Below are 24,158 nucleotides of genomic sequence, written 5' to 3' on the forward strand. Positions count from 1 at the left end.
CACCCTGTCCCGGGGGGAGGAGGCCCCTCTCAGGCCAAGGGAGTCTGGCACAGTGATGCTGGCTCCTGGTTGCCCAGGCACAGTGACCAGCCAGACTTCACAAAGGCCTCAGGGCTTACTATAAATAAATCACGGCTTTGTGCAAGCTGAGCCAATGCGGTTCTTCCAACTGGCTGCTCCTCTCCAAGAACAATCAGGACTTGGGTGGGCAAACAGGAAGTCTCATCACAGTGGTTCTCAGATTCCCACCACTGTGTGGGTGCCTGAGGCCTGAGCAAATCCAGCTCATGTGGCAACTTCCTCCCCCAGCTGGCAGGAAGACCTAAGTCCACGAAGCCTTCTTTCATTTCTCACACTTTGCCCCCAGCACAACTTTCTACGAGCATGGATTCTGGACTCTTCATCCCCAGACACATGGGAGAACAAGATCTGCTGCAAGATCTTTTCTTTTTTTTTTTGAGATGGGGTCTCAGGTCTCACTCTGTCACCTAGGCTGGAGTGAAGTGGTGTGATCTTGGCTCACTGCAACCTCCACCTCCAGGGCTCAAACGATCCTCCCACCTCAACCTCCCAAGTAGATGACCACTTTTTAAGAAGATATTAAACATGAGAGCTTAGGGCTGGGCGTGGGGCTCATGTTGTGCTCCCAGCACTCTGGGAGGCTGAGGCAGGAGGATCACTTGAGGCCAGGAGTTTGAGACCACTCTGGGCAATAAAGCAAGACCCCGTCTCTATAAAAAACTTTTTAAAAAAAGCTGGGTATGGTGTCTCACACCTGTAGTCCCAGCTTCTCAGGAGGCTGAGGTGGGAGGATTGCTTGAGTCCAGGAGGTTGAGGCTGCAGTGAGTTGTGATCACAGCCTAGGCGACAGAAGGAGACCGTCTCCAAAAAAAAAAAAAAAGGAAAAGAAAATAAAACCACCTGTTTATGACAAACTCAGCCTTCTGGGTGGCATAGATGGTTGTATGTAGGTAACAGAGTGGTTTCACGGATGGCAGATTCATTTTAGAAATTGTAAAATGGCTAGCAGTTTTCAGAACAAGAGATTAGTTAGAAAAGGAAAGTGGCAACTGTCTGTTTTCTGCAGGGCCTGTCGGGAAGCCTCTGGTTTCTTTTCATCCCTGAGGACTGAGGAGGAGGCCTGTTCAGGAAGAGCAGTTTATTTTTATGAAAGGGATACTTCCTGATTTCAAACATTTGGAACTAAACTGGAACATATTTTTCTTTCCGATTTCTGCGTTTTTGAGGTGTGTGTAAACCCACAAGCGCAGCAGCTGGGAGGGCCCTTCAAAGGTGGGTGGGTGGGGTGAGTGAGGCCCACGGGATAGAGTCTTTGCCCAGATTTGAATCTCATTTGGGTAATGTTTCAGAGCCTTGGGTGGCTGATTGATCATTCAATGGTCCTTCATCAGCACATCTTTACTGAGCACGTGCTGTGTGCTGTTCTAAGCGCTGAAGGATAGAAGTGAACGGTTCTCCCCTCATGGAGCTTAGGTTCCAGCAATAAGCAAAACATGTCCTGCCGCGAAAGGCTTCTGCGCTGCCGGCGACATCTTCCCAACTTTCACAGCCGGGTTCCTTCCGGACGCCCGTCTCTAGGGACGCACTCCCGCCTTTGGCCCGGCTGCTGCCCGGCGGAGTCTCGCGAGGATGTTGTGACTTATCGCGGTATCGCCCAGCGGTTGCCGGGAAACGGCGTGGCTTCCGGGGGGCGGGCGCATTGGTCCCGGAGTCGCGGCTGCGCCTATTCGCTGGCGTCATGGTGAGCAGGGGCGGGAGCGGGGCTGAGGTTCTCGGCAGGGGCCTGGAGACCTCGGGGCAGGGAGGCCTCGGTACACAGAGACCCTGGGAATGGGAAGCCTGTAGCGCTGGGTTCCTGGAACTGAGAGCTCGGTGCTCTTGTGAGGGTCTCTGTGGGGCAAACTCAGGATGCTCCTGGCCCCGGGGCCTCCCCGCACTCGGAGCTGAGACCTGGGCTGTCCAGAGCCCTGTACTCACAGGGGTGGTCATAGAACGCCCGGGGTCGGCGGCGCACGGTCCCCAGAAGAGTGAACATGCGTCAAGGGGACTCCCATCCTGGAATGGGAGACTCGGTCTGGGACTCCCATCCTGCAATGGGAGACTCGGTCTGTTGGATCCCTGGGACCTAGGGTTTCACCTCACGAGGCTTTGCAGAGCACCAGGGTCCCCATGGAATAGAGCCGGAGGCAGGAATTACCCTAAGACCTTTGGTCTCCCGGATGGAGAGCCTGGGGCACACCAGAGTGGCTAGAGATCCCTCTACACCAAGGAGGCCTGGACAGGTCCAGTGCCCTTGGAGTGCCCAGGGCACAACCTTGGGATACAGGAACCACTGTTCCCTTGGAAAGCCTGGCAGGAGTCAGGCCCAGACCGAGAAGAGAAAGGCGGAGCTCTGTGTTTTTCTTGTAAAGGGCTCTCCCTTTGTGATACAGGAATTGTCGGTAACTCAATTTCTGGGCAGGTGTGGCAGGGTGGGTTTCAGCTAGTTGGGGGAGGAAAGCTCGGGAGCCCCACCAAGTCCCTGCAGCTGGCTGTGAAGGTCCCAAATGCTAAGTGATGCTAAACCTTCCTCCACGGCCTTCAGGGCTTTGTGGTGAGGTAGCCTTCTTGGAATGGAGGGATTAGAAAGAGAGCAGTACATTACGAATTAAGATTTAAGTAGATGGGTTTTCTGACCCAGGAAGAGTCTTCTGAAAACCGACTGTGAAAGAAACTACCAAACTAGGCCAGGAGTCTGGGCGCGGTGGCTCATGCCTGTAATCCCATCACTTTGGGAGGCCGAGGCAGGCGGATCATGAGGTCAGGAGATCCAGACCATCCTGGCCAACATGGTGAAAATCTGCATCTATTAAAAATACAAAAATTAGCTGGGCGTGGTGGCGTGTTTCTGTAGTTCCAGCTAGTCGGGAGGGAGGCTGAGGCAGGAGAATCACTTGGACCTGGGAGGTGGAGGTTGCAGTGAGCCGAGACGCACCACTGCACTCCAGCCTGGCAACACGTCTCTTAAAAAAAAAAAAAAAAAAAAGGGCGTGGTGGCTGAAGCCTGTAAACCAAGCACTTTAGGAGTCCAAGGTGGGTGGATCACTTGAGGTCAGGAGTTAGACCAGCCTGGCTAACATGGTGAAACCCTGTCTTTACTAAAAATACAAAAAAAAAAAAAAAAAAATTAGCCAGCTGTGGTGGTGCGCACCTATAGTCCCAGCTACTTGGGAGGCTGAGACAGGAGAATTGCTTGAACTTGGAAGGTAGAGGTTGTGTAGTGGGATTTTTAAGGAATCAGAGAGACCGATGGGGTTCAGGAGGATATTTATTAATTATTTAGATGCACTGGCCCAGTCAGATTAACATCCAAAGGACTGAGCCCTGAACAAAGAATTAAGTTACCTTTTAAGCTTTTCATGGGGCGGAGGGAGATCTGTGCAGGGGGAAGCATGCTACAGACGTGAGAAATAAAAGCAATTGTTCAGTTGAAACATGCATTACATCATTTCTTACTTTTTAAGGAAAAACATGTTTTGTGACTTGAGTTTATCTGCCTAGTGACCTTGCAGCCGCACAGCTAGAGAATCAGGGCCTTCACAATGGCTGGGAAGGGAGGAGAGACAAGGCTCACTAGCCACAGAAAAACAGGCAGTTAATTTTTAAAGGACTCCAGCTCTTTCTCTTTTTCAGGGGGAGTTGGGTTTTCTTACATACAACTGAGTTTCTGCTAACACACTTCTTAATTTCTTTTAATTCCTGTTCCAATTGCAGTGAGCCAGGATTGCACCACTGCACTCCAGCCTGGGTGACAGAGCAAGACTCCATCTGAAAAAAACAAAACAAAACAAAAAAAAGGAACAGCAAACACAACAGCAAACACTAAACACAACCAAACTACTTCTGTTTCTATTAGATTGTGGGAATATGGGCCTCAGTCTGTTGGATGCTTGGACCAAGGAATATGGGTGATATTTCTGTTTTCTTATCAGTGTTTTCTAAAATTTCCACATAATATTTTCTTTCTTTTTTTTTTTTTTTTTTGAGAAGGAGTCTTGCTGTTGCCCCGGCTGGAGTGCAGTGGCACGATCTTGGCTCACTGCAGGCTCTGCTCCCTGGGGTTCACGTCATTCTCCTGCCTCAGCCTCCAGAGTAGCTGGGACTACAGGCGCCCGCCACCTTGCCCGGCTAATTTTTTGTATTTTTAGTAGAGATGTGGTTTCACTGTGTTAGCCAGGATGGTCTCGATCTCCTGACCTCGTGATCCGCCCACCTCGGCCTCCCAAAGTGCTGGGATTACAGGCGTGAGCCACTGCGCCCGGCCCATAATATTTTCTCTCTCTTTTTTTTTTTTTTTGAGGCAGAGTCTTACTCTGTCACCCAGGCTAGAGTGCAGTGGCATGATCTTGGTTCACTGCAACCTCCGCCACCCAGGTTCAAGCGATTCTCGTGCCTCGGCCTCCCGAGTAGCTGGGACTACAGGTGACTGCCACCACGCCTGGCTAATTTTTTTGTATTTTTAGTAGAGACAGGGTTTCACCATGTTGGCCAGGCTGGTCTTGAACTCCTGACCTCAAGTGATCCACCCGCCTCAGCCTCCCAAAGTGCTGGGATTACAGGTGTGAGCCACCGTGCCTGGCTCCACCTAATATTTTCACTCAGGACTACATGAAACAAATGAAGATAAATGGGCCAGTCGTGGTGGCTCACACCTGTAATGCCAGCACTTTGGGAGGCTGAGGCGGGCGGATCACATGAGGTCAAGAGTTCAAGACCAGCCGGCTGGGCACGGTGGCTCATGCCTGTAATCCCAGCACTTTGGGAGGCTGAGGCAGATGGATCATGAGGTCAGGAGTTCGAGACCAGGCTGGCCAACATAGTGAAACCCCGTCTCTACTAAAAATACAAAAAATTAGCCGGATGTGGTGGTGGGCACCTGTAATCCCATCTACTCAGGAGACTGAGGCAGGAGAATGGCTTGAACCCAGGAGGCGGAGGTTGCAGTGAGCTGAGATTGCACCATTGCACTCCAGCCTGGGCAACAGAGCAAGACTCTTTTTCAAAAAAAAAAAAAAAAAAAAAAGAGTTCAAGACCAGCCTGGCCAACATGGTGAAACCTCGTCTCTACTAAAAATACAAAAAAAAATTAGCCGGGCGTGGTGGCGGGCACCTGTAGTCCCAGCTCCTCATGAAGGCTGAGGCAGGAGAATTGTTTGAACCCAAGAGGTGGAGGTTGCAGTGAGCCAGGGCGGCCTGGACGACAGGGGGAGACTCCATCTCAAAAAAAAAAAAAAAAAAAGGATAAATGGATTTAGCTTTTAATGTTTTTAAAAAATAAATAAAATTTCCATATGAAGTTTGTAATTTTAAAAACGTTACATAGCTGGGCACAGCAGCAATGCACTCCTGTGTCCCAGCTCCTGGGGAGGCTGAGGTGGGAGTGTCAGTTGAGCCCGAGAATTGGAGTCTGCAGTGGGCTATGTGATCACACCACTGTACTCCAGCTTGGGTGACAGAGCAAGACCTTGTCTTTAGAAAAGGTTACCGAGACATGTAGACACAGAAAAGCATGGGCTGAAGACTATTGGGAGTAGCAAAGTCAGCAGGGTAGAGTATGGAAATTTGTTATCTGCTTGAGTGCCCTGTAAATGGGTGGCCAGACAGAACTGCTCCTGGTGTCATGCGTGGTTTCAGCAACTTCCACAAGGGGGTGGGGTTGGAAGGTTCTCTCCCAACCTTGTCAAAGTTGCTAAAACCATGCACGACGCCATGCGCAGTTCTGTCTGGCAGCCCATTTACACGGCTCTCGTGGTGGGTGCTGTCTGCCCAAGCTTTCTTGACCAGGCTTCTCTGAAGGAATTTTCTCTTTGGAAGAAAGGAAACTTGTGGTTGTCACAACCGGTTGTGGTTATGGAGGCGTTTCTCCCTACGCTTACTGAATGGTGTCTTGCGGGTCTTTTCCATAGTGGTCACCAATGTTGCCGCCAGCATGGTAACATTTGGCTCTTCCCTCTGGAGCCCAAGTATGTTTTGCATCCACAGCAGAGGTCTTTACTTTTCCCAAGGAGTGAGTGGGTTTGGAATGGATTCCCCTCTCTCTTAGTTTTTGGAGACAGGGTCTCATTCTACTGCCCAGGCTGGAGTGCAGTGGTGCCACCATAGCTCACTGCAGCCTTAAACTTCTAGGCTCGAGGGATCCTCCTGCCTTGGCCTCCCAAAATGCTGGGATGACACGTGTGAGCCACTGTGCCTGGTCACCGTATACCAAGGAATGAGTGGATTTGGAGTGGGTTCCCTCTCTTTACTTTACTTTTTTTTTTTTTTAAGGTACAATTTTCTTTTTGAGATGGAGTCTCGCTTTGTTGCCCAGGCTGGAGTGCAATGGTGCGATCTTGGCTCACTGCAGCCTCTGCCTCCTGTGTTCAAGTGATTCTTCTGCCTCAGCCTCCCGAGTAACTGGGACTACAGGCACGTGCCACCACGCCTGGCTAGGTTTCCTCTCTCTTTTTTTTTTTGAGATGGAGTCTCACTCTGTCCCCCAGGCTGGAGTGCAGTGGCGCAATCTCAGCTCACTGCAAACTCCGCATCCCAGGTTCAAGCCATTCTCCTGCCTCAGCCTCCCGAGTAGCTGGGACTACAGGCGCCCGCCAGCACTCCCGGCTAATGTTTTTTTTTTTTTGTATTTTTAGTGGAGACGGGGTTTCACTGTGTTAGCCAGGATGGTCTTGATCTCCTGACCTCATGATCCGCCCACCTCGGCCTCTCAAAGTGCTGGGATTACAGGCGTGAGCCACTGCGCCCGGCTCCTCTCTTTTCTAGAAGGAATGTTCTCCTTCTCAAAAGGAAGGTTTCTCCTTTGTGCTTCTCCAAATGCAACAACAGGATGTGTGTGTGGTTAAGGGTGGGAACACTCAGGGCAACGATGTGCTCCAGGTGAGCAGAAGGGAGAGAGGTTCCAGAACCTTCTCTGCCAAATGTCCCTGGGAGCAAATCAGAGCCAGCCAAGAAGGGGAAGCTGTTAGAGTCTCTCTTACCCCATTATTTCCACCAAAGGCACCCAAAAAGAAAGGGAAGAAAGGCAAAGCCAAAGGCACCCCGATTGTCGATGGGCTCGCTCCAGAGGACATGAGCAAGGAGCAGGTGAGCAGAGTGGGCTGTGGCCCAGTCCCTGGGTGGGTGTGGGTGGGCATCACGCAGGGTGCCTGCATGAACCTCTCACGTGGCAGCGCCGTGTGTCCATCTCACCATGTGGATCCACTGTTCTGTCCAAGCCAGAACACGGCCCCTGTGTGGCCGGTAATTCCCATCAGCGGCAAAGCTTTTGGCTGCACCATATCTTTTCAGAAAGGCAATGCCGCCTGTTAAAGAGCTTTGTAATAAGGCGGTAGGAGTGTGGAAGGACGTGTTTTTCTGATCTAAAAGCTGTTTTTAATTTCGTGTATTCTCTTTCAGTCTTACCCTTTTTTTGCACCTGATGTGTATAGACTTATAGAACACACATGTAGCATTCTCCTTTATTTACCATTAAACATTATCTCAGGAAGTTTTTAAAAGAAGGATGATTTACTTCAAATCACATCTGAATCTGATTAATCATTCATTTTTTTTTTTTTTTTTTGAGACAGAGTCTCACTCTGTTGCCCAGGCTGGAGTGCAGTGGCGCGATCTTGGCTCACTGCAGCTCCGCCTCCTGGGTTCACGCCATTCTCCTGCCTCAGCCTCCCCAGTAGCTGGGACTACAGGCGCCCGCCACCACGCCCAGCTAATTTTTTTTTTGTATTTTTAGTAGAGATGGGGTTTCACCGTGTTAGCCAGGATGGTCTTGATCTCCTGACCTCGTGATCCGCTCGCCTTGGACTCCCAAAGTGCTGGGATTACAGGCGTGAGCCACCGCGCCTGGCCAATCATTCATTGTTTTTGATAAAAGTCCCAACAAGGAGTAACAGCATCAGGGCTGCCTTTTTCTTGTTGCTTATTTTGGGGAGGAGGTGATGTTTTTATAGTTTCTTTGTAGGAGTTAGTTTAAGTCCCTTCTTCATTTGGATGTAGTTAAGGGCTACAGAACATAATTACATAATTACAATTTTACCTAAAAGGCTCCTGGAGACGGCAGCATGTGGCAAGCACGGTGCACCCTCTGGCTTCTGCCCTGATGGACGACTGCCTGTGAGCACCTGACATGGGACATGAGGGCTGTGTCAACTCTGTGTTACTGTTAATAAATCTTACCTTCTTTTGATAGTTGTAAGATAAAAAATCGATACGAAGGAGACTGAAAGAGCCACATGACCTGAAGTTGGAGCTAGGCAGAGGTCCTTGAATAATGGTAAAGAATGGCTTTATTTTACATGCAGGGAATCCATTCGCAGTTTAAGCCAGTGGCTAAGCAGAGAGGTGATGGGGTCAGTTTAAGCCAGTGGCTAAGCAGAGAGGTGATGGGGTCAGTTTTGTGTTCCGGAAAGATGTCTGGAGCTGCTGGGTGGACAATGGATTGAACATTGCTTTGCCCCAGCATGTGAGCTGTTGCCCGTCTCCCTGTTCGCTTCCCATTCCTGTGGAGACAGGCCTTGTGGGGCAGCGGCCATGCAGTCTACGGGGCAGGCCCTTGCACTGCACATCGCACATTGAGCCACAGACTCAGAAGGCTTCTTCAGGGTCCAGGCAGGTGGGGAGGGACGGGGGTGACCTGGAGACTCCTGCCCTGCAGCAGAGGACAGTTTCATCGTTTCACTGGGGAGTGCCCTGTGGGCCTAGGACTTCAGTGCTGTTTTTTTCTGATTTTCCAAGAGAAGCTGGAAATCTGGATGTTTATAAGAAATCTGAATATTGAGTGATGGCAAAATCTCAACACCATGTGAGCCAAACAGACCAGTCAGGATCCCTGGTTCAGGCTCTGCCCAGGAGCCACTAAAGGTCTGTGACATGAAGACATTTGTCGTTGTGCTGAGGCACTGGTTGGATTCGGGGGTGCTGTGTCTCCCTCATGTCCGCCCGGCATCCTCAGCTCAGAACCCCTCCTGCTGCTCCTTCTTGATTGGTCGTTGTCTTGTCTTCTTTTGAGGTGAGAAATGTGTTTTCCCTGTGGGGAATGTGGTGTTGAGAAATAAAAAGGCCTACAGTAAGTGGCCTGGGGCTGTGCCCGAAAAGTAACTGATTCTGATGGAGTCTGGCTCTGTTGCCCAGGCTGGAGTGCGGTGGCGCGATCTCGGCTCACTGCAAGCTCCGCCTCCCAGGTTCACGCCATGCTGCTGCCTCAGCCTGCCCGGTAGCTGGGATTACAGGTGCCCGCCACCACGCCCGGCTAATTTTTTTCTATTTTTAGTAGAGATGGGGGTTTCACCGTGTTAGCCAGGATGGTCTCGATCCCCTGACCTCACGATCTGCCTGTCTCGGCCTCCCAAAGTGCTGGGATTACAGGTGTGAGCCACCGCGCCCGGCAGTAACTGATTCTTAAGGGAAATGAGCTCCCGAGAAAGCTGGAAGCCTGTCCTACATTTTTTTTTAACCTATTTGCAGATTTGCAGTTGAACCCTCTTGAGGTTTAGGAGTCTACTGGTTTTGTATATTTTTTGCTTAACATTATATCTTTAAAAGTGAATTTTGTTTTCATTTAGCATTATTATATGAATTTGTTTAAATGCTGCTACATCATTTGCATATTTTTTTTGGGGTTAATGTGATATTTCTCCTAGTTGATATACTCTAATTTTTCAACCATTTCCATATTTATTTATTTATTGTTTAGAGACAGGGTCCCGCTCTGTCACCCAGGTGGAGTGCAGTGGTGTGATCACGGCTCACTGCAGCCTCGACCTCCCAGGTCCAAGCAATCCTCCTACCTCAGTCTTCTGAGTAGCTGGGACTATAGGCATGTGCCACCACTCCTGGCTAATTTTTTTTTTTTTTTTTTTTGTAGAGACAGGGTTTTGCCATGTTGCCTAGGCTGGTCAACTCTGGGGCTCAAAAGATCCTCCCACTTTGGCCTCCCAAAGTGGTGGGAGCCACCATGCCTGGCTGTTTGTGTATTTTTTGAGACAGAATCTCACTCTGTCACCCAGGCTGGAGTGTAGTGGCGTGATCATAACTAACCGCAGCCTCAACCTCCTGAGCTTGAGTGACCTTTCCACCTCAGCTCTCCCAGTAGCTGAGACTGTAGGCGCATGCCATCATGCCTGGTTAATGAAAAAAATGTTTGCAGAGATGGGTCTTGCTATGATGCCCAAGCTGGTCTTCAGCTCCTGGGCGCGAGGGATCCTTCCACCTTGGCCTCCCAGAGTGCTGGGGTTATAGGCGAGAGCCACCGCGTCTCGCTTATTTCCCTGTTTAAACTGGTCTTAGATTATTTCCTTTTTGATATTTTTGCTGTTGTAATAATGGTGTGGGTAATATCTTTGAGCAAGATGCTCTTATATTGCTTTTGAGAAATTTTTTAGGCATACATTCTCAGTAATGGATGAAAGGATATAGTTATTTTGTGATTATTGGCCAAATTGAAGAGAATTCTGCCAGTTGCTGAACGTATTCTGTCTCTGGAGCTTCCTAGCCTTATATTTTAACTTTTTACATTCAGCTGTTTATTTTTAGGTGAAGTTGAGTCCTCCCTCTTTCTTCCTTGCCTTTCTCCGGCCACACGCCCCTTTGCTGTGCATGGGCCCCTGCTCGGTGCCTCACCTGACCCACTGCACCTGGCCAGGTGGAGGAGCATGTCAGCCGCATCCGGGAGGAGCTGGACCGCGAGCGGGAGGAACGAAACTACTTCCAGCTGGAGCGGGACAAGATCCACACCTTCTGGGAGATCACACGGAGGCAGCTGGAGGAGAAGAAGGCTGAGCTGCGGAACAAAGACCGGGAGATGGAAGAAGCCGAGGAGAGGCACCAGGTGGAGATCAAGGTGAGTGGGGCCAGCCTGCATGTGCTCACCTGCTCACCACACAGCCGCAGAGTTGCTGAGCCCAGTGAGGGTGCGGGTGCAGCCTGCACATGCTCATCTGCTCACCACACAGCCTCAGAGGAGCTGGACCCAGTGAGGGTGTGGGTGCAGCCTGCACGTGCTCACCTGCTCACCACACAGCCGCAGAGGAGGTGGACCCCGTGAGGGTGCGGGTGGGACATTTTCTGTTCTTGGCTTTGGGAGTCACAGCCTTAAAGGTGTTTTTTATAAAAGCCTGAGGGAGAGACCCTGCAGGTCCTGAGGGTTTAAAATGCTGCCTCCACAACATGGAAGGAGTATGAGCTCTGGGGGCAGACTGGCCTGTTTGCAACTCAGCTCTGCCACTTAATACCCCACGAGCTGGGGATGCACCTCACCTCCCAGCCTTGGTGTCCTGCTCTGTGCCTCAAGTGTACAGGTTTGCATAGGTGAACAGGCATGTGTAGCTGTGTACAGGTGAGGAGGTGTGCAAGTGAGCAGGTGGATGCAAGTGAGCAGGTGTGTGCAGGTGAGGAGGCGTGGGCAGGTGAGGAGGTATGTGCAGGTGAGGCGTGGGGAGGTGAGCACGTGGGGCAGGTATGTGCAGATGAGGAGGTGTGTGCAGGTGAGCAGGTAGGTGCAAGTGACCAGGTGTCTACAGGTATGTGCAGGTGAGGAGGTGTAGTACAGGTGTAGTGCAGGGGACCAGGTGTGTACAGGAATGTACAGGTGAGGAGGTGTACAGGTGACCAGGTGTGTACAGGTACGGACAGGTGAGGAGGTGTGGTACAGGTGAGGTGTGATACAGGTGACCAGGTGTGTACATGTACAGACAGGTGAGAAGGTGTGGTACAGGTGTGGTGCAGGTGAGCAGATGGTACTCCCATTGCCCTGCAGGTGTACAAGCAGAAAGTGAAGCACCTGCTATATGAGCACCAGAACAACCTGACAGAGATGAAGGCTGAGGGCACCGTCGTCATGAAGCTGGCACAGAAGGAGCACCGCACACAGGAGGGTGTGCTGCGCAAGGACATGCGGGCACTGAAGGTGGAGCTCAAGGAGCAGGAGCTGGCCAATGAGGTGGTGGTGAAGAACCTGCGGCTGGTAGGTGTGGCGGGGGCACGTGGAGGCTGACAGGTTGTTGGGACGGCAAGCCTAGTGCTGCATGAACTCCTGTTTAGTCAGCAGCAACTGGGAATTCATATTTTTGCATAAGACCTCCTGCATTGTTGCAATTTGTTGAAATTTTTTTTTTTTAAAGCATGCATCCAAACAAACTCCATTTTGGGACCAAGTACACAATTCTGTCTCAGATCTGAGCAAAAAATTGACGTCACCGAAGAAAAAAATCCAGCTTAGGATCTTTCATGTGCTGCTGACACCTGACACCCAGAGACCTTTCCTAGGGAATAGCGTCATATGCATTTAGTAGAATGCAAACCAACCATTAAAATATCCAGTGTGTTGACTCCTGGGCACTGTGACAGTTTGTCACACAAGCTGGTCTGGTTTTTACTTTTGAGGCTGGGGGTTTCCAGGGCACCTTTAAAATTCATCTTTGCACCTGGTTCAGTGGCTCACATCCATAATCCCAGCACTTGGGAGGGTTAGGTGGGAGAATTGGTTGAGGCCAATAGTTTGAGACTAGCTTGGGTGAAATAGTTGAACCCCATGTCTAAAAAATTAAAAAAAAAAACATTAACTGGTGTGGTGGCACATGCCGATAGTTTCAGCTACTTGGGAGGCTGAGGCGGGAGGATCCCTTGAGCTCAGGAAGTCAAGGCTGTGGTGAGCTGGGATTGTGCCACTGCACTCCAGCCTGGGTGACAGAGTTGAGACAAAACAAAAAGGAAAGAGATCATTTGCTGACTGTCCATTAGCTGCTAGGTCCTGATCTGATCTCTGACAAAACGCCTGCCCGACTGGGGCTGTTGGTCTAGAAAGGAGAGACAACAGGTGAGTTAGAAGACAAACGTGTCAGATACAAGAGGATCTGGTGGGGAAGAGTGCCACAGAACGATCGAAGTGGGGAGAGGTGGGGTGCGGTTTTGTACAAGTAGGTGACCAGCTAGGAGAGGGGATAGGCCAGTGGGAAAGCCCAGGGTGATGACGAGGATTCTGTGGGAGAGGGTCAGAGCTCGTCCGCCTCGAAAGCCGTGGTGGGGACTGGGACTTTGACCCCGGGGGAGTCCATTGCCCTCTGAGAACTTGGGCAGAGGAGAGATGTGTCTGACTAAGGTTCTTCCTGGCTGCTGGGTTGAGGAGACTTTCTGAACACATTTGCCTCACGCCTGGAAGCAGTCCAGCCTCAACTGAATCTGGAAGAAACTTGGTGACGTTGCTGACTTTGCAGCAAAGCATGAGAGTGCCGAAGTCTTGAACCCTCCAGAATTATCTGGTCTTAACCCAGGTCCTGGATATGGTATTGTTACATAATCAGAGTTTCCTGTTGGGTAAAAGTACGGCTTTAGGCCAGGTGCGGTGGCTCACACCTGTAATCTCAGCACTTTGGGAGGCCGAGGAGGGTGTATCATGAGGTCAGGAGTTTGAGACCAGCCTGACCAACGTGGTAAAACCCCGTCTCCACTAAAAATACAAAAATTAGCCGGGCATGGTGGCACGCACCTATAATCCCAGCTACTCGGGACACTGAGGCAGAAGAATCACTTGAACTTGGGAGACGGAGGTTGCGGTGAGCCGAGATTGTGCCACTGTACTACAGCCTGGTTAACAGAGTGAGAGTCTGTCTCAAAAAAAGGAAAAATTACTGCTTTAAAAATACTTTAATTATTTATGCAAATTTTAAATATATAATGTTTATTTAAATATATAATAATTGTTCATTAAAAATATTTATTTATTTATTTTTAGAGATGAGGTCTCACTCTGTCTCCCAGGCTGCAGTGCAATGGTACAATCATAGCTCACTGCAGCCTCGAACTCCTAGTCTCAAGTGACCCTTCTGCCTTAGCCTCCCAAGTAGCTGGAACTATAGATATGAGCCACCACACCCACCTCATCTTTTTTTTTTTTTTTTTTTGAGATGGAGTTTTGCTCTTGTTGCTCAGGCTGGAGTGCAGTGGCACAATCTCAGTTCACCACAACCTCCGCCTCCCGGGTTCAAGTGATTCTCCTGCCTCAGCCTCTTGACTAGCTGGGATTACGGGCATGTGCCACCATGCCCGGCTAATTTTGTATTTTCAGTAGAGACGGGGTTTCTCCATGTTGGTCAGGCTGGTCTTAAACTCCCAGCCTCAGGTGGTCTGCCCACTTCAGCCTCCCAAAGTGCTGAGATTACAGGCATGAGCCATCGTGCCTGGCAATCTTTAAATTTTCTGTAGAAGCTCTTGCTATGTTGCTTAGGCTGCCCTTGAACTCTTGACCTCAAGTGATCCTCCTGCCTTGGCCTCCAAAGTGCTGGGATGACAGGCATGAATACTTTTAAAATGCTGCTTCAGGCAGCAGTGCAGCAGGTTGGAAGCTACACACGGCACCTGGAAAGATCCCACAGCTCTGTGTGGATGTGGCTGCTGCTCTTCAGGCTGTGGGATGGTTTGGCAATGGAACCAAGCTGGGTTCAGTGCTCACGACGTCTGTTCATGTTCTCTCTCAAGCTTAGAGGTGACTTTAGTTGAGGGAGGCGAGTTAGGAAGTGTGGGGGTGACCGAAACCATGAGGAACAGGGTCAGCCTGAAGGAAGCGGGCTTCCCTCTGGGTCCGGCTGTGCAGTAATGGCCTCTTTTCACCTGTGCAGAAACACACCGAGGAGATCACCAGGATGCGGAATGATTTTGAGAGGCAAGTTCGAGGTCAGTTTCCCATGTGCTCATCGTGTAGGATGGTGCCAGAGACACCCCCCGCCCCATCAGAGAGGAATTTACCTCCAGAGCTTGTTAACTCAGGGAACAAAAACTAGATTAAAACAGTCCAGGCATGCAAGAGGAAGACTGTGGAAGTTTCCAAGGCCAGTGGACCCACTGAGAATCCCAGAACAACCTATTTCCATGTGAGTTTGGGAGGCTGCGATTACCACACACGTTCCCACTCCTAGCTAAAATCAGTAGTTATCAGCAGGTGGTAGCTATTCAGTGCCGTGGGCAGCATTCTTAAAATAGGCTTCTCCATGGCTCCTGGTCTGAGAAGGCTCCAATTTCAGAAGGCTGTCTGTTTTACTAATAAAGGCTGATAGTCTGTGGCTGGATGGCCACACAGGCCTTGGTTACTGCTCACTGGGGTCAGCTGACATTCAGCTGTTGGCACCCCCAATGCAGGGAGCGATTAGCAATGCCTGTCACTGGCAAAGGCAGGCTGACAGTGGTGTGTGTGCTGAGTATGAGCATCAGCAGAAAACACTCAGTCTAAACCTCTTTGTTCTTCTCTTGCAGAGCTTGCTTGCAAAGCTGTTCTGACCACAATGGGTGTTTTGGGCCCCTGTTTACAGGCTCCATGTTCTGTAGCCATAGGGGCACCACGTCTTCCTCTGCTAAGCTGCTGTTTGCTGCTGCCTTTCAGAAATTGAGGCCAAGTATGATAAGAAGATGAAGATGCTGAGGGACGAGCTCGACCTGCGGAGAAAGACTGAGCTCCATGAAGTGGAGGAGAGGAAGAATGGCCAGATCAACACGCTGATGCAGCGCCACGAGGAGGCCTTCACTGACATTAAGAACTACTACAACGACATCACCCTCAACAACCTGGCCCTCATCAACTCCCTCAAGGTGCTGCGTGTGGGGTGGGCTGGGGAGACACACTCTGCCTGTCCTAGAATGTGGGCTGCAGACTCCTGGGGATCCAGACCCCAGCTTTCCACCCCAACACACCCAATACTTTTTATAAGATTATTTGACAATGCCCCTTTCATATCCTTAACTGAAATTCCTAAATAATGTAACCTATCTCTACCTATGTTAAAAGCAGTCAGGATATTGCCCTTATCATAGTGCAGAGGGGGAAGTCATAAAGTGTGTTCAGATTTGTAAAAGCTCAGATGGAACTGCAGTGAGGGCCGTGATGTGGCTGGAGTGGATAGGTGACATCGTCACTGCATGCTGGCGGTAACAGGATTTTCTACAGTAGACAACGGCCCTTGGTGGAATCTTGAACAAAGTGTAGTCCCTCAGTCTGCATGGAAGCTGCATTCCCAGAAAACTCAGAATAAGTTGAAGCTGCAGAAATACTGTTTATACATAGAACAGGTCTAGATGCCAGCATGCCTGAGGCTGGCAGGAACCGGTGATGGGCAGGAGAGCACCCAGCTCTCACCATGCAGGCCACAGCCCCTTTGGTTCTGCCTGAGCCCCTGCCGGGCCTGCGCTTGTGCCTGCAGGAGCAGATGGAGGACATGCGGAAGAAGGAGGACCACCTGGAGAGGGAGATGGCAGAGGTGTCTGTGCAGAACAAGCGCCTGGCAGACCCTCTCCAGAAGGCTCGGGAGGAGATGAGCGAGATGCAGAAGCAGCTGGCAAACTACGAGAGGGACAAGCAGATCCTGCTTGTGAGTTTCTCGCTGGATTCCTTTCCCTCCTTGGCACGAGCTTGCCTAGGCTCAGGAGGGAGGAGCATCACAGGGAGGGGCTTGGCCCTTAGGGCAGGAAGGGAGATGGGGGAGGCCTGCATTTCTCCTTTCTCTGCCTTGTGTTCTCCTGGGGAAAGTAAAGTCTGGGGGTGTTTTGGAGACAAGGCCCTCATCTTCCACTGCGTGCTACCGACCTTCCTTGGTGGGGCTCAGCTGCTTGTGTCCTGGAACCAGGTCTTTCTGGCGATTATTTTTGGCCTTGCCATCTCCCAGGAGCCCGTGTTACTTGGATGACTGCGAATCTTGAATACTTTCTGTCCCCTACTCCCTGTTTTTCCTCCAGTGCACAAAAGCCCGTTTGAAAGTCACGGAGAAGGAGCTGAAAGACCTGCAGTGGGAGCATGAAGTGTTAGAGCAACAATTCACCAAGGTGAGCGGGCACCAGGCTGGCCCTGCAGCAGGGGGTGGGTGTTAGAGCAGGGGTTCACTAAGGTGAGTGGGCACCAGGCTGGCCCTGCAGCGAGGATGGCACCCCTGCTAGCCAGGGACGGGGCTCTCCTTGTGGCCCCTGGACCAGCTTCAGATGCCTTGGCCAGGTTTCTGCATTCTGAAGCTGGAGGCCCTGTTCCCTGTAACTCATTCCGCAACTTCTAAGAGGCAAAAACCTGTGACCTGTTCTGCATGCCTATCCTGCAGAAGGCCTGGGGTCTCACGGGGAACGGATCACACATGACTTTTGTCCCCTTGAGAGCTCACCTCTCAAAGCACATGAGGGAGGCTCTTAAGTGTAAGTGAAAATGAGTCTCCGGCTGCTCAGCGCTGGTCCTCACACTGGCGAGTTTTATCAGCTCCCGTCCAGGTTTCCTGCATGCTCTAGTGTGGATGTGACTTTGTGTGTTATGAACACGGAATCAGGCCATAAGCACAACTTGCTTTTTACTCTCACAGTGTATCAGGCTGCACTTAGGAAGCGGTCTCATCCTTTTCACAGCCACTTGGTGCTGCATTTCGTGAATGTTTGATCATTTAGCTGACTCCCCTCTGTTTCTAATCCTCTGCTGCTATAAGCATTGCTGCCTCAATCCGTTTAAATTTGTCTTTGTGCACTTGTGTGAGATTGCTTCTTAGGAAAGCCAGTTCCTAGCAGTGGGATTGTTGAGTCTGAGGGGTCTGTGTTGAGGATTCTGATCGTCTGTCCAGAGGGCTGCTCTGAGTCACACACCTGCCAGGGTGCGGAGGGGCCGTTGCCATCCTCACCTGCACCAGATCTGACAGGTTTAAACCTTTGCAGAAGTGACTGGGTGGGAAACATCTCATTTTGTGGGCACTTCCAAGATTCGCAGTGAGTGGTAGGGATGCTTGGTCCTATCTCTGTCCCTCAAAGACACTCCTTGCCTCTGTTCAGTTTCAAAGTTCTGGCCAAGGACCAATCCCTGCACCATGGGGCCCTCAAGGCTTTGTCTGTGGTGTGCGTGGCCAGAGCATCTTATCTTGAGCCGCAGTTATGCGTGCTGTTTTGTTCTCTAACCTAATTGAAATTTATGAACACAAACAGTTGTAGTGGGATTCGCCCCTCGTAAACATCCCATCTGTCTGTCAGATCTAGCCCCACCTTCAGAGACACCTCAGGTCCTGCACGATGTGCATTGCTAGGCTGTGCCAACTCTTGGCACCTAAGGGAAGGGCATCTGCAAGGTAGCCAGTGAGATCCTGAGGACTGCTGTGCTAGACAAGGGCCCTTCCTCCTCCCTGTGGGTTTTGAGGTGGACATTATTGGGAAGAGGAGAGCAGAGACGTGCCTGGGTTGGAGCCTTGTTCTGTGCCATATTTTCTTCCATTTGAATGTGGTTCCTGACAGTGTCAAAGTTGGTGTCTCTTCCTAGAGAACTGAGCGCTCAAATTTGTCAGCAAAATTTAGAGACCAAGGCACTTATTTATTTATTTATTTATTTATTTTTGAGATGGAGTTTCGCTCTTGTTGCTCAGGCTGGAGTATAATGGCACTATCTTGGCTCACTGCAACCTCCACCTCCTGGGTTCAAGCGATACTCCTGCCTTAGCCTCCCGAGTAGCTGGGATTACAGGCGCCTGCCACCATGCCCAGCTAACGTTTGGTATTTTTGATAGAGACGGGGTTTCACTCTGTTGGCCAGGCTGGTCTCGAACTCCTGACCTCAGGTGATCCACCCACCTCACCCTCCCAAAGTGCTGGGATTACAGGCGTGAGCCACCGCACGCTGCTCAGGGTGTTCACTTTTTTATAGTCTTCAACAAAGTCTAGATTTTTTAAAAATGCACAATTAATAAGTAGAAGAATTAGGAGGTAAAAAAGAACAGTTTTACTGGCCGGCAGGCAGCTGGCTCCAAGGCTGTGCTCCAGATCCGCCATTTGTGGGGCAGACAGCACATGTGATGCCAGGATCTGGGGCTGGCCAAGGGAGCACATCCTCCAAGGGGCCCCACCTGCAAGCTCGGCCTGCTGGATGCCCTGGATCTCACATCTCACCTGAGCCCACAGCCCTCACTTGGACAAGACTGGCCTCGGCCACCCATGAAGCAGCTTTCAGGGTGGGGCTGCTCCAGCCCTTACCAGGACACTCATGGCTTCCAGAGACACCTTCCTGAGAGAAGGGCTTATGCTGATGTTTTCCTCCTGCCTTCCACTGCGTGGACGGCTCTACAGAGGGCCAGGGCGCAGGCAGTGTGGACAACACAGCGACCCCGGTGCTGTGGGAGTGGGCACTATTGGGAAGCCACCGTCCATAGAAGCAGCGTGTTCCAGGCAGGTGCAGAGGTGGGAGGCAGCATCTTCCCAGTGCGATGTCCCCAGGTGGGGGGCCTCATCGCCCACCCCCAGCGCTGTCCCTACAGGTGCAGCAGGAGCGGGATGAGCTTTATCGGAAGTTCACTGCAGCCATCCAGGAGGTGCAGCAGAAGACAGGCTTCAAGAACCTGGTGCTAGAACGCAAGCTGCAGGCTCTGAGCGCTGCTGTGGAGAAGAAGGAGGTGCAGTTCAACGAGGTCCTGGCTGCCTCTAACCTGGACCCTGCAGCCCTGACGCTGGTGTCCCGCAAGCTTGAGGTAGGCCCTAGACAGGCTCCTGGCCCCAGTGGGCGGCCTCATCCCTGTGGCAAGAGTCTTCAGTTCTGTGCTGCTCCTCCTCGGATGGGCACAGAGACCCCTCGGTCAACCACTGGGGAGGGGTATTCATGGGTTTCCTGTGACCTGAGAACAGAGCGGGGGTGCCGTAGGCATGGATGCCTCACCATCTGCGCCGGCGGCCTCTCCTTTCTGCGCCGGCGGCCTCTCCTTCACCTTCTGCGCCGGCGGCCTCTTCTCATCTCACCTTCTGCGCCGGCGGCCTATCCTTCACCTTCTGCGCCGGCAGCCTCTCATCAGTTCTGCTCAAGTCTCTCTTGGATCTTCTCTTGCCCCTGTGTGACCTCGTGGTGCCTCCTAACCTCTGAGCCTCTGCGCACTCCAGTTCTCAGGCTTGGCTCATCTGAGCACGTAAGGCTCTAGTCATCTGAGTGCAGCCTTAGGGTGGCCGTGGGAGTGGAACAGCCACTCTTGGAATCTCTGTGGACCTGAGCTCCTCTGTTGGTGATAACAGACCCAGACACAGGCCTGGAGGATGGTTGTACTTCCTGAGCTCTCAGCCCAGGGCAGCACCCACATCCTGGGACAGAGATGGCACCGGGAGGCCCTGAGATGGGCTGGTTTAGGGCATGGACAGTTACAGATGGGGTAAGTGCAGGGCCGTGGGAGCCTGGGGACCCCGACCCCACCTTTGCAGGTACTGGGGACATGAAGGCTAAGGAGAGCCCAGAACATTCCCTCGTTCTGTGTCTCAGTGATTTATGGTGCTGCTCTGCTGGGGTGTCCCTGGCATGGGTGAGGGCAGTAAATAAAGCAGATGAGGCCTGGGTCCCCCACAGGGAGAGACAGCATCAGCTGGAGGATCAGGAGGAGGCTGGAGCCTGCGACTGCCTCACAGGTGGTCTCTCACCTGTGTCCAGCTTCTGGACCTGGGACTTGCCTCTGTCCCCTGGACCTGGTAGGGGAAGTCACAGAAGGGACAGAACACAGGGCAAAGGGTCTTTGACTGACACTGGAATCCTGGCCAGCTGAGGCCATCTGCAGCTGCCAGGCCTGTGGCTTCCTCGGGGCCCTGAGTTGGACGACACGTGCCCCTGGCCCAGCAGCTGCCCCTGAGCTTGAAACAGCTGGTCTTGAAGCCTCCACGCAGAGGGAGGCTGGGTTGCCACAGAGATGCAGCCTTCAGGGCCACAGGGTACCCATCTGTCTCTGCTGCTTGTGCTGGACTCGTCCTTCAGTGAAACAGATTCCTGGGACATAGGCTTGAGGCTTCCTCACTGTCTGTGGAAGCATCTTTTATCCTGAGAACTATCACAGATGGCATTTTTGTGTGTTTGTTTTCAAGACTAAGTGTTGCTCTGTTGCCCAGGCTGGAGTGCAATGGCGTGATCTTGGCTTGCTGCAACCTCTGCCTCCCGGGTTCCAGTGGTTCTTGTGCCTCAGCCTCCTGAGTACCTGGGATTTCAGGCGTGTGCCACCATGCCCGGCTGATTTTTCTATTTTTAGTAGAGACAGAGTTTCACCATGTTGGTTAAGCTAGTCTTGAACTCCTGACCTCAAGTGATTCTCCCGCCTCGGCCTCCCAAAGTGCTAGGATTACAGGTGTGAGCCACCGTACCCAGCCACAGATGGCATTTTTATTTTGCAAATTATTTTATTTCTTCCTTGATGATTTAGAGGGACTATCTTCAAACAAGTACAAATAGTTCATACATAATACCTGGCCATTTTCTTCCAAAATCTCTTTCTTTTTTTTTCCCCCAAGACAGGAGTCTCGCTCTGTCACCCAGGTTGGAGTGCAGTGGTGTGATCTCGGCTCACTGCAACTGCTGCGTCCTGGATTCAAACGACTCTCCTGCCTCAGCCTCCTGAGTAGCTGGGATTACAGGCAGGCACCACCACGCCCAGCTAATTTTGTATTTTTAGTAGAGACGGGGTTTCACCATGTTGGTCATGCTGGTCTCAAACTCCCGACTTCATGATCCTCCTGCCTCAGCCTCCCAAAGTGCTAGGATTACAGATGTGAGCCACTGCGCCTGGCAATTTTTGTGTTTTTTTAATAGAGATGGGGTTTCACTATGTTGGCCAGGTGGGTCTCGAACTCCTGACCTCGTGATCTGCCCACCTTGGCCCCCCAAAGTGCTGGGATTACACGCGTGAGCCACCGCCCCCGGATACCTGGCCATTTTCTAACCAATTGAGTAATTTGTTGCACAATAAGCTACCTCATGTCTTTCAGCAAGAAATACATTAAATTTGAGGGCTGGGTGCAGTGGCTCACATCTGTAATCCCAGTACTTTGGGAGACTGAGGCAGGTGGGTCACAAGGTCAGAAGATCGAGACCACCCTGGCTAACACAGTGAAACCCCGTCTCTACTAAAGATACAAAAAATTAGCCGGGCACCTGTAATCCCAGCTACTCAGGAGGCTGAGCCAGGAGAAGGGCTTGAACCCGGGAGGTGGAGGTTGCAGAGATCGCGCCACTGTACTCCAGCCTGGGTGACAGAGTGAGACTCTGTCTCAAAAAAGAAAAAAAAAAAAGGAAAAATACGTTAAATTTGAATAGTAAAGACATTACATAAGGAATTAGGACACAGTTAAAATTTGCTTTAAGTATTTCTTTGGGGGAGAGGACGCTACACTTCTACTCAATGAAGAGAAACATTCTTATAGTCCAGAGGTCTTATTTTTTTAACACCTGTGATGCCATGAGTTCATAGGGAAGAGGTTCCAGCAGCTCAGGCTCCTTCCCATCAGTTCTCACAAAGCTTCTCTGGGAGGAGCAGGCTGCTGCTTCAGTTGAACCCAGGTACCTTTCTCTTTGGCTTCTTTTTCTGATCATTTTCCTTCATGCGTTTCAGGAAGCTCTCTCGGCTCTTAGAGTGCTCCGCGTGCTCAATATCCACATTAATTCTCTCGGCAAGAATCTTGCCCTTAACTTGTTTGTTTACAACAATGCCAACAGCGTGCTGGGGAACACTGCAGACTTCTAGTTCAGCCATGGCAACACTTGTGGGGCTTCCTTTTTGAACAGTACCCATTCCCTTGATGTCTGCAGTATCACCTTTCTTAGAGGTTCGCATATAGAGCGAACCTTAGAGCCGCCAGGAGGCTGAGTCCACAGGTGGGGCTGGGAGGGGCTGAGGTGACTTGGTGTTCGCACATGGGGGAACCACAGGTCCTGGCCCGGTGGGCGGTGGTGCCTGTGGGACCCTGGTCGTCTGGGATGGCCTGACTCTCAGGGCCTGAGGTAGTGAGGCTGTATAGGAGGGGCCTCACCTGGGCCAGAGGCACTGTGGCCCCGGGACTGAAAACTCATCTTTGTCTGCTCAGCACTGGGCCCAGTGAGCACAGGCAGGTGAGGGAGTGAGGGTCCCACTGTTGGGAGGTGGGGGAGGCGTGTTTCCAGCTCCTGGCTGAGGGCTGCACCCAACCTGCTGCTAAGCCACCGAAATGAGGGTGAAGAGAGCAGTCGTGGCCTGTGTGGGTCGTTGCAGCTGCGCCCACGCGCCAGGGTGAGGATGGAGGATGGAGCTACATGTGGGTCAACCCTCCTTTCCTGGTTATTGTTACCTTGACTTCTAAGTGAGGAATCTTCCGGGGGAAATGACAGAGGCCCCTGCAGGGACACTGTTCGCGGCTGGGCAGGTGTGAGGGGGCTGCTGTGTCAGTGGGCAGCAGAGACGGCTCTAAAGCCAGGCTGGGCCCGGCAGTGCCCCACAGGCAGGAGCCCGAGAAGTCCCTGCCTCGCCATGTGGTAAGACCCTTGCCCACATCTGGGCGGGGCCAGCGCTGCTGAAGACTGCTTTTTTCTGTTACAAAAAAGTGGGATAGCTGGGCATGGTGGCTTGCGCCTGTAATCCCAGGACTTTGGGAGGCTGAGGTGGGCAGATCACGAGGTCAGGAGTTCAAGACCAGCCTGGCCAAGGTGGTGAAACCCCGTCTCTACTAAAAATACAAAAATTAGCTGGGCATGGTAGCGGGTGTAATGCCAGCTATTTGGGAGGCTGAGGCAGAGAATTCCTTGAACCTGGGAGGCGGAGGTTGCAGTGAGCCTAGATCGCGCCACTGCACTCCAGCCTGGGCAACGGGGCGAGACTCCATCTCAAAAAAAAAGTGAGATAGTACATTCACAAGCCTCAAGAAATTTAAGCAACATGTAGGTGGTGTTTAGTGGCCAGTTTCCACAGTGTGGCTGCACGCTGACTGCCCTCACCTCATCTGCATTTCTTGTGGGTCTGGACTGTTTTTTGAGGTTTTTTTTGAGATGGTGTCTTGCTCTGTCACCCAGACTGGAGTGCAGTGGCTCAATCTCGGCGCATTGCAACCTCCGTTTCCCAGGTTCAAGCAATTCTCGTGCCTCAGCCTCCCGAGTAGCTGGGGTTACACAGGTGCGAGCCACCATGCACGGCTACTTTTTGTATAGTAGAGACGGGGTTTCACCACGTTGGCCAGGCTGGTCTCAAACTCCTGACCTCAAGTGATCTGCCCTCCTTGGCCTCCCAAACTGCTGGGATCACAGGTGTGAGCGGCAGTGCCTGGCCTGGACTGTTGATGGAAAGGCAGGTTGTACAAACTCAGGCTTCCAGTTCTGTTTCTTCCTTGTTTTCTCTCCACCCTTGGAGACCTTTTTC

The 24,158-nt window shown here is 51.6% G+C and overlaps 1 protein-coding gene across 13 annotated transcripts in view; it reads left to right on the forward strand.

The window, feature by feature from the left end:
• Nucleotides 1–24,158, forward strand: part of GAS8 (growth arrest specific 8) — a 29,000-nt gene that overhangs the window by 1,903 nt on the left and 2,939 nt on the right. For 3 of the 13 annotated variants that reach the window (XM_054455505.2, XM_063654624.1, XM_054455515.2), the window contains exons 2-9: nt 7,054–7,140; nt 10,694–10,891; nt 11,807–12,013; nt 14,664–14,718; nt 15,422–15,627; nt 16,236–16,403; nt 16,768–16,854; nt 19,296–19,505. In XM_054455505.2, the coding sequence (XP_054311480.2) occupies nt 7,126–7,140; nt 10,694–10,891; nt 11,807–12,013; nt 14,664–14,718; nt 15,422–15,627; nt 16,236–16,403; nt 16,768–16,854; nt 19,296–19,505 (1,146 nt within the window). In that variant the 5' untranslated portion in view covers nt 7,054–7,125. Of the gene's footprint in view, nt 1–1,555; nt 2,094–7,053; nt 7,141–7,174; nt 10,892–11,806; nt 12,014–14,663; nt 14,719–14,785; nt 14,916–15,421; nt 15,628–16,235; nt 16,404–16,767; nt 16,855–19,295; nt 19,506–24,158 lie in introns of those variants that run through there. The other 10 variants (XM_054455506.2, XM_063654625.1, XM_063654628.1 and 7 more) reach the window with 10 other exon arrangements.

This window comes from Pongo pygmaeus, chromosome 18 (assembly GCF_028885625.2).
Source record: "Pongo pygmaeus isolate AG05252 chromosome 18, NHGRI_mPonPyg2-v2.0_pri, whole genome shotgun sequence".
Lineage (NCBI taxonomy): Eukaryota > Metazoa > Chordata > Mammalia > Primates > Hominidae > Pongo > Pongo pygmaeus.